The following is a 10000-nucleotide window of genomic DNA, read 5'->3' as shown; positions in this document are numbered from 1 at the left end:
AGAGAAGGAAAATTTGGTGCATGACATGTATATATATTTACATCACAGTTTTGTTTTATAAAGTATTCTTTTAAGGTGGAATAGGAAAATAATTGTGAATAAATCATTGAAGATTCATAGATATTGATATGAAAACCATGAAATTATCTTTTTGCTCTGAGTGTGGCCAGGCTCCTCATAGTCTGGCTTCAAGGTTGCATTATAAGAAGCTTAGGAAACACTGTTCTAGGGAATGCAGAATAATTAGTCATGTGCTGTAATTTTATTCATATTTTGTAATCTTTGTCCTGCAGACAATTGCAGCGTAATCCGGGCGTATTTGACCAACTGGCGGAGGCACCTGCAGATCCTCGGTTAGAGGATGACATCAGAAAAGATCTCCACCGTCAGTTTCCTCTTCATGAGATGTTCCTCCAGAAGGGGGGCCACGGGTGAGTTTCCTGTGGTGGAAGAAGGTGTCTTGCTGGATCTTTTCACTGTGCTGTCAGAGGAACTGCAAGATAGTGCAGATTTTCTCTCTTGAACTAATAAATGAGGTCTATTTTGTCACTATCTAGATTATTAAAGAAATCCTTATTTGCTTTTGATATCTTTCAGACAAGAAGATTTGTTCAGAGTCCTAAAGGTTCATGCACAAGTCTCGCCCGATGAATACTGTCAGGCTCATGCCCCCATTGCTGCTGTGCTCCTCATGCAGATGCCAGCAGAACCAGCCTTCTGGTGCTTAAAAGCTATCTGCGACAAATATGTTCCTGGTTATTATGCTCGTGGTCTGGTAAGCTACCTTTTCATTACCTGTTGATGGGGAAGTTTTTAGGGCATAAAGCTGGTTGATTTTTTTCTTTCTAAGGAATTTTTTTTGTTTTGAGACAGTATTTTGATTGGAGAAGCTCATTTATGCATATTTGAAATGAGCTTTGGTAAATAAAAATATGTATTTACTATTCTTGCTAGCATGACTAATATTTTCTGCCTAGTCATTGGTAACTGTTTAGTTTTCATATCTTAGTTATGCTATACATAAATTACTTTCTTGCAAGAAAAAAATGGGAGAAGGAGAGAGTAGTTTACTGATCTTCAAACACATAAAACATTATTCTTCAAACTCAATATATCATTTTCAGGAAGCCATTCAGGTAGATGGTGATATCCTGTACAAACTCTTGAAGAAAGCTTCACCCTCGGCCTATAAACACCTTGTAAGTATTTCTCAACTTGTGCGGACAGAAAGTTGGTTGTGTAAGACGAATGTATTTCATTGCTATTAAGTTCGTTGTTTAAGCTTCAGTGTATTAAAATGTGTTAATTGTTGTTTATGTTGTATATGAGTTAATGAAAGAATGGAGAAAGTAGGCTTATGAAAATTATTTTTATATATATAGTTATGGATTTCAATGTATATTTTTCTTAATAATTAATGATATTTCATATGAATGTTCATACTGATACTTCTTGGCCACACTATGTCTATTATGTTAGTATGTAGAGCAATGAAAACCCAACATGAATTATAATTAGAACAATAATTAGTAGGATTTTTCCTTTAACAAAACTGATTTTTCAATTTCAGAAAAAACACAAAATTGAGCCAGTACTCTACATGACAGAGTGGTTCATGTGCCTCTTCTCACGGACGTTACCCTGGGCATCTGTCCTACGAGTGTGGGACATGATATTTTGCGAGGGTAGGTAGAGACAGAGGCATGACACGCTCTCTACTTTAAGCCTGTGGGTGTTGTGCAGTGATAGACATCGAAGTAAACTTTTATTGCAGTTTAGCAGTGTAGTGTTCACTACCAGAGAAGTTTGAAGCATAGATAACATTAGGATTAAAAGCCATTTTGAACAATAAGTAACCAAGCCTAAAATATGAATCTTTTTTCATCACCCAAACAGGCGTCAAGGTGTTATTCAGAGTTGGTTTGGTGCTGCTGAAGTATGGACTGAGACCGCAGGTACTCAAGCGATGCCCTGGGATGTATGAGACACTCCAGGCCCTGCGCAACATTGAGCATGGTGTTATGGCGGAAGGCTTCCTCTTATTCCAGGTACGCTGATCTGATTTTCTGAAAGAGAGGAAGAGAGTGAAGGTTTGAAATTAAGTTTGTTAAAATAAGTAGAAGAGGAAGCTTTAAGATTGTGTATGTTTAGAAAGGGTACAAGAAATATTGTATTGCTGTAAAAATCTTCAATCTTATCTAACGAGAACTTTATGTTGGTATGGTATACATCGTTGGAAAATATGTAAAGTAAAATCAGAAAGTTGACATTTTATTTCAACATTATTCTAAAGACTTTGGAATTTGCTTCTGCAGATGCAAAGGCTGGACCTGAGTGAAGATGACCTACAGAGGGAACACCAGCGCCAAGTGCAAAAGCGAAGACAGGCCAAAGATGCTGCAACAAATGGCAGATAGAATGCTGCATGGAGGCTGCCAAGGCCCAGCCCGTTGAGCACTGAGTTCCACAGCGAACTGAGCTAGCTCACCGACATGACAAAGTGTGATGCCATACAAGATTCCATAATCTGTTTTACATACCCGAAATAAACCTACATCCTTCTCGCGCCATTTCCAGATGTGAAGTCTGCATGTCAGGTTTACTGCTGTGCTCATATGATGCATATGAATGATGTGTAATGTACACCATGCACTAATATTCATTTGTTGCCTATGTTAGTTCCATTAGGCTGGAGATAGTCAGCTTACTAGACAAATAAGACTGTGGTTGCCAGCATCTGGATGAAAGTTTGGAATCCTGTCTGGAGATTTATATTTTTCCTCATATAATTCAGGTATCTGGAGATGAGAGATGATTAGCATTGTAAGGAAATGCTGAGGTGACTTTAGGAGAGGTGGCCAAAGCAGACCTTTGATTGGGAAATGGAATATATGTATAATGTAATTTGAAGTGTGACGGATTCCCTTGTTATGATGCTGATATGTATAAATCTTGCCTTGTGTGTGTTGTTGAGAGATCTTCCAGGTGAAGCGAGTGTGTTGCTCCATTCAAGTTGCAAATTATCTGATGAAGTCATCTTTTGTTATCTATTTTTCTGAAAAAAGAAAGAAATTAAACAGAAGAAAGATCACTTCCAGAAACACTCCTAGCTTTAGTACAAGTTTACCCCTCTCCACAAAAAGAAGGAAGAGAAACAAGAGGAAGGAAATGAAAATTTTTATGGTGTTGATACATCGTTCATGAAGTAGTGATTGTTAATAGTTCTTTAGAGAAATATTTTGGTATATTCTTCCTTTTGGCGATGGTTTGATGGCGCACGTGGAGCGGAAAACTTAGTAAAGAAACTGCCTCATGTCGGAGCACATGTGGCCCCAAATTTCTTGGATACAGATGTGTCATTAGCAAGAATTATATTAGATGATGTTCTTTGTAATAAGGAATTTTGCATATCATCTATTCAGTATTTCATTTGTACAAATGGCCAAAGGAGTTGAAAGAAACTAGTTAGAAAGATTGTTTTTCCCTTTTTCAAAACTCTTCCCAAGCAAAGGTAAAAGGACTTGTTCCTGTACAGGTGTGCCGTAAAAACCTGGTTCTCTGAGCATAGTGTAGCGTGTGGGAGACGCAGACGGGATCGGCAAGTGTGTGTGTGTTTTGGGTGTGAGCAGTGCATGCCGCAAGCACAGCGGGGGATAAGATTTGATCAAGTTATAGTTGTGTTTCCTTTGGTGAATGGCCATTGGACTGACCAGTGCCTCTTGCATGTAAGAATGATATATTTAGATGAGATATATATATATATTTTGTGTCATGTGTATAAAATGTACAGACAGATGTTTAAAAGCTTGCACATTAATATTAGATATTAATTTATATTGATAAATTGAAATGCCAAAAAAAAAAAAAAACCCTATATTAACCTAATTGTAAGATATCACCTAAATGGTAAAAGGAGATATAAAAGTCTTCGGTTGAACTAAACCAGACCTAAGTTTGGAAAAAAACCGTAAATTGGATTATTCAGATTGAAAAATGATTGTACACCTCTGATTAGTTTTATGTTTTAGAATATTGTCTTAATTTCCTTTAGGGTTATGAATCTCTCATATTTATTTGAAGATGTGTTTTCTGTTGTTATTCCAGTTAATTGAAATGGATTATTAGACAACAGTTTGATAAAGGTAAGAGAAAGTAACTGATACGAAGCAGAGACAATATGTGTAACCAACTAACCAGGCAAAATAAATTCTTTTGAAAAAATAGATCAGTAAATACAATACCTAATGAGCGGATGTGGCGTAAATGTTTGTTTATTTTAATCACATTTTAGTGCAACATCCATTATACTTGTGGAATAAGGAAATAGGAATTAACATATTAAGTTGCTCACTTTCAATTTTTTTTTATTTTTTTAATTTCTTTTTCTCTTTGATCATTTTTAGAAAGTGAAAGTATGTAGCTTGGAAATTAGGTATAATAGGTAATAGTATGCCTTTGGCCTAACAAAAACGAGGAGAAACTCTAACCAAAAGAAAAAGACGAAGTGCTTATACATACAGAGAAGAAAGAGAAATAAGATTAACAGGAGTTGCATACTGTACATTTCCATTTCATTTGAGTGCTTTTTATCTTTACTTTTGAAATAACACACTGGATATCAAGTCTCAACGTACTCTTTAACCCCCCTCCCCCCTAAAAAAAATTAACTTCATTGTTTTTCTTTTTGTTTTTAAGTTGTGTACTCTTAATGTTGTTAGAGAGTAGAGCAGTACAGACACATATACAGTACAAAGAAAACTTGCTAAAGCCCTCACACTTCCATGGTCCACACACCCACTCCCCTGAACACCCACACCCCAACACTCCCACACCTCTACACTCCCACACTCCTGAACACCCACACCCCCACACCTCCACACCCCCACACCCCCACACCTCCACACTCCCACAGTCCCGAACAGCCACACCCCCACACTATTGAACACCCACACTCCCACACCCCCACACTCCCACACTCCCACACTTCCCTCGTCCATGTACCATGTGCAAATATACCAAACATAGACTTCTGTCACCACACACACACACGAGTAAATTAATGATTTGTTCCCCATTTAGTTCTGTGCTGATTGTGTGTTTTTTTTGTAAAGATAGCAAATGGGACCATTTTATTAAACCTCTTTTTTTATATATATAAATACTTATCCTGCTTTAGTGGATAAGGCTCCTTTTCCTATTTTGAAATTTTAATTGATTTTTAAACGGTAGACAATTTCCATTCCATACCCATCGTTTCTCCCAGGCATTAGATGGCAAGATTTTAAAGACCTTTCAGTTATGTTGGTGAGTATTAGACCAATGGTAAAATGTTGATGGATAGTTTAGGTGACCAGTGATAAGTAGACACACTTCATATTCAGTAGAAGTCTCCTTAGGTTCAAGGAAAATGTCCGTATTGGCAAGCAGTACTTTTTTTCTTTTAATAATCTTATTTTACAGGTAGATGCGAGACAGAACAATTTGCTATATTACCTCTGTATTCAGAAGTGATGATCAGCTGAGACATTGTATTATGAGAGTGACAAAATGTTTGCAGTTGAAAGGATTATAAATGGAATGTCCTTGTAGGTAGCTTCATGTTGCTACAAATGATTTTGAGTGTCAAAGGGGTCCTCTGTTTTACGATTCCCTGATAGATCATGTTATTTAGCTAATACGGGTTTCTCAAGTCAAAAGATCCCTTATTAACCGAACTTGAGGTGACTGGTAGCTATTTCAGTTGCTGCAACTGAGATCAAAGAAGAGTGTATAATCCAGCTTTTGCTATTTGATGGAAAATATTGTGAACATCTTTTTGTTGCACATATCTGACTGCTTATCAAGTCTTACCAGTATTAAACACACAATCACGAAATATCACTCAATTGTAATTTGTCTTATTTTGGAAGAAGGAAACAATTGAATCAAAGTTGAAATCAATAAAGAGCTTTCATATGACTTGTTCTTCATAATCAGAGATACCCTGATGGTGCATGTGAAGCATTTTTTGTTTGTTTGTTTGTGCCATGAAACTTTTATCAAAGGAATACATTGAATTCAACAATATGATTTTCATGGTTATTATCAAAGGCACTGAATTTGGGCTTCAAAAAATAAAGAAGAAAGAAAGGAAAAAAACAAAGAATTGGATACACACTGAATTGGATACAGCTTATGGGACTTTTGACTGGGTCAAGATAACAGCATTGAAAACTTGCTGATTTTAGAAAAGCTGGCTAGTGTCATGTTTGCCCAATTAATATTATGTCTGCTAGTATCTCCATTTAACTCTGTGGTATCATAAAACATTTGTGCCTGCTAGGAGGAAAAAGTGAAAACAATTCTTATTGATTTAGTGAGGAGAAATTGCATTGCAGTGAAATATAGTGAACTAGCTGTCAACAGTACAGTAAAGGCAAAAGCAGGGAAAAACACAGATGTTAAATTTTATACTCTCCTTTTTAAAAAAGCAGATCTGTAATGCCACCTACAAAATCCTTTTTACCATTTTTACACTTGGGTAATAATTTCTACACAAGATTTTATTACAAATTTTATACACTTCTTAAACAAATAAAGGTCATTCTATTAAGAAATTGGCTATTCTTGTCGTGGTGTTTTAACCTGCCAAATGTAGTGAAGTTACATTATAGCTTACATAGTTTCTTTGTAGTGTGTACAATCATTGAGGCTTACCAGAAACAATGGAATTGGTCCGTGTTTTTCTTTATATTACATGAAATAATTATACAGGGGAAGAGGGAGATTAGATACAAATATTAAATGATAATTCACTTTGTATATAAGGTCAGAAAACCTTAAGCCACAGGAATAAAAATGAGTAAAGTGGCAGGGTCTCAATGCATGAGATCATATGCTTTATAAATATGTTCTCAAAGTTCCTCAGTAAAATGACAGAAAGGATGTCTTAGAAAGGATGCTATAATTCAATGGAGTAAAGTTATTGGCTAATGGTGAGATGGACGGAAATACTGTTAGCTAAATTACTGAACTGTTAAGAAAAAGTGTTACTTGTGCTATCATTTGGAATCTCTCTTATAAACTTCTGGTGAACTGCATATACTAAATATTGATTTAGAGAAGCCTCTTCACTTTACGTAAATATTCTGATGAAATGACGTGGTCGGATAAGAATTACTAGGCAAACACAAGTCATATTTCCAAACATAATCATGCAATTGAATCCAATATCACATACAAAAGAAAATGAAATTAAAGTATTTGTGTGCTTGTGGAAATTGACAAATACAAGAAATTAATACTCAATATAAATTTATTATAGTTTCGTTACATATATGGTCTACAATATATTAATGAATTTAATACATTTGTTAAAAACATTCAAACATCAATCAGCAGTAGTAGATAAAACTCTTATTATGATACTTAGGCATACAACATCGAATATTCACAACCAATTGTGTTGCAAAGACGAAGAAGAGCATATCTATTTGTTAATTAACTAATAGAGAATGTGGAAAAAATAAATAATATATACACTATCAAACATAAATCAGCAGTAGTAGGTAAAATCTAATGATACTCTTGACATACAACACATTTTAATTTCAAATAACCGAATCAAAGCTAAGAATGAAATGAATAACAAGCTAAAATATACCAACTTACTTATACGTCTCATATGAACATACATACTTCCAAGGAACTCGAGAGCAGATGTTATTTACAGAACACAGTTAGGCGATGTGTCATTTCAGCAGCAGGATACCTCCAATGTAAAGCTGTTGACTGGCCAGGAAGGAGCTACTGATGGGTTAAAATATGCCTTCCATGAACTCAGTCCCAACGTGTCTGAGGCTTTGTGCTCTCTCTTTGCCGCAACCTTGAATGTTCTTTGGTTTATGTGGGTGTGAAGGGAGAGGTGGTTTATATACATACATTATTAAGTTATGGTCAAGTTGTGACTATGGGTGACGTTAAAACAGGGGAGCTTTTAGGGCATTTAAATCGTTGAGGAAAAGGATTGAACGCAAATTGTGATGGAAATGATGAAAAGGAAACCACTATTTTTTTCTTCAGTGGAAAAAATAAACAGTAAAGTGCACAGGGTTTCTCTCTCTCTCTCTCTCTCTCTCTCTCTCTCTCTCTTTCTTTCTTTCTTTCTTTCTTTCTTTCTTTCTTTCTTTCTTTCTTTCTTTCTTTCTTTCTTTCTCTTTCTCTCTCTCTCTTTCTCTCTCTCTCTCTCTCTCTCTCTCTCTCTCTCTCTCTCTCTCTCTCTCTCTCTCTCTCTCTCTCTCTCTCTCTCTCTCTCTCTCTCTCTCAAGCAAAGTCACCCACACTCACTCGCACAACTACATCCACCCATCCTGACTCAACAAATACTGATAGACCCTAGGACAGTTCCTCCTCGCCGCCTCCTTCAGAACCGAATCACCGCGGAGGGACACGAGCCTCTTGCGCGACAAGGAGTTGTAGAGGTGGAGGGAGAAGGCGCCCCTCGTCTCCTCCCTCGAGAAGAAGGCGGCACCCAGACCTTCGCCCTCTCGGAAGACGCTCTCGAGTTCGTCCCTCTCGTAGCCATAGTGGATGGGGTAGAAGAGGTTCCTCGGCTGGACCGTGACGTCCCCGCAGTACTCCGTCGCGTCGGAAGGGACTGAGGTCGGGATGGTGACGTTGTCGGGGCATTGTCGGTGCAGGAGGTCGGTGAAAAGGTCGGGGCCGACGCTACAACACGTCGAGGGGTTGTAGGAAGTCGGTATGGCGGACGCGGCGGCCTGACAATGGGGCAATTAGTGTTACTGGACGTCTGATTTCCGCACCACAGGACGAGTAGATGGAAGTGATGCTTTTGGATGTGTGAGACATGTCATTCACTCGTAAACTTATTGAGAGGGGGTGGGCCAGAGAAGGAGAAGGAGGAGAAGGAGAGGGAGGAGAGATAGAGGGAGAAAGAGAAAGAAAAAGAGAAAGAGAGAGAGTGCAGGACAAGAAGAAGCAAAAAGTCACAAAGCTAACCAATTTAACCCAGAGGCGCCATTTCAACTATTTCTAGGGGAAGGAGCAAGAAGGGGAGGGGGTATTGCCGAGCGAAACGGACAAGCCATTCTAGGGTCACTTTCAAGCTATTGCCGAACCTATAGAGATGTAACATAGAAAAAAAAAAAAAAAAGTTAAGAAAATGTAGCCCCTAACCGACGCCCCTTATTTTAACCCCGAAATCCCTCTGTTACCTGAAGGAGAGGATGCAGCCTCTGGAAGGACGAAACAGCGGCCGTGACGAGGCGGTGGTCGACCCTCGTCAGCCAGTTCGTGGAATCGGGGAACGGACGGAGAGTTATGGCGTCTAAGTCCACGTACGTTCCCCCAAATCGACGCAATATTTCTGCTCGAACGGCGTCGCTCACTGTGGCCGAGGCTCGATCTGGGGTTTAGGGGTAGTTTAAATGGAAGTTTGATTGAAGACAAGATGTTGAAAAAAAAAGTAAAGTAATGCAAGATAAATGAAGAGTTAAAGTTAAGGAAAGTAAAATAGAAGAGTAAAATATAAGTAAAGTAACGTAAATGTAAAGTAAGAATAAAGAGAAATATAAGTTAAAAGTTTAATATAATCTAAGGTTCATGTAACTGTTTTAATAGATAAGGACGGCTGACTTTATCATTATTGGAGGTTGTATCCGTACGTGCAGTTGTATATTCTAGCATTTTTTGTTTTTTTTGTTTAGGATTGTTATTGATAATGGTTATAAAACGTCGTAAATAAACATGAGTTACGATAGTTCCTCAACTAAAAGATAGAAAAAAACAACATGTAAAACAATTAATAAATAACACAAAAATCAACATTTTACATAGAACAAGATAAAAAAGAGAGAGAAAAAAAAATGCAAAGACCTACATAATATATATAAAGCACACACACGCACACGCACAAACCTCTCACTCTCTCACTCTCTCTCTCTCTCTCTCTCTCTCTCTCTCTCTCTCTCTCTCTCTCTCTCTCTCTCTCTCTCTCTCTCTC

The 10000-nt window shown here is 37.5% G+C and overlaps 2 protein-coding genes across 2 annotated transcripts in view; one reads left to right on the top strand and one right to left on the bottom strand.

The window, feature by feature from the left end:
• LOC125027083 (TBC1 domain family member 10A-like) overlaps positions 1-5958 on the top strand; it is a 35752-nt gene extending 29794 nt beyond the window's left edge. Inside the window, exons 4-9 of the mRNA XM_047615879.1 lie at positions 294-431; positions 598-775; positions 1125-1199; positions 1571-1685; positions 1897-2048; positions 2316-5958. Of these exons, the coding sequence (XP_047471835.1) occupies positions 294-431; positions 598-775; positions 1125-1199; positions 1571-1685; positions 1897-2048; positions 2316-2417 (760 nt within the window). The 3' untranslated portion in view covers positions 2418-5958. The remainder of the gene's footprint in view (positions 1-293; positions 432-597; positions 776-1124; positions 1200-1570; positions 1686-1896; positions 2049-2315) is intronic.
• Positions 5959-8320: 2362 nt separating this feature from the next.
• Positions 8321-10000, bottom strand: part of LOC125027084 (alpha-1,4-N-acetylglucosaminyltransferase-like) — a 7461-nt gene continuing 5781 nt past the window's right edge. Inside the window, exons 4-5 of the mRNA XM_047615880.1 lie at positions 9213-9403; positions 8321-8756 (exon numbers count right to left, since the gene is read on the bottom strand). Of these exons, the coding sequence (XP_047471836.1) occupies positions 8334-8756; positions 9213-9403 (614 nt within the window). The 3' untranslated portion in view covers positions 8321-8333. The remainder of the gene's footprint in view (positions 8757-9212; positions 9404-10000) is intronic.

Source organism: Penaeus chinensis, chromosome 7, assembly GCF_019202785.1.
Source record: "Penaeus chinensis breed Huanghai No. 1 chromosome 7, ASM1920278v2, whole genome shotgun sequence".
NCBI classification, from domain to species: domain Eukaryota; kingdom Metazoa; phylum Arthropoda; class Malacostraca; order Decapoda; family Penaeidae; genus Penaeus; species Penaeus chinensis.
This window is presented reverse-complemented; position numbering and strand designations above follow the sequence as displayed.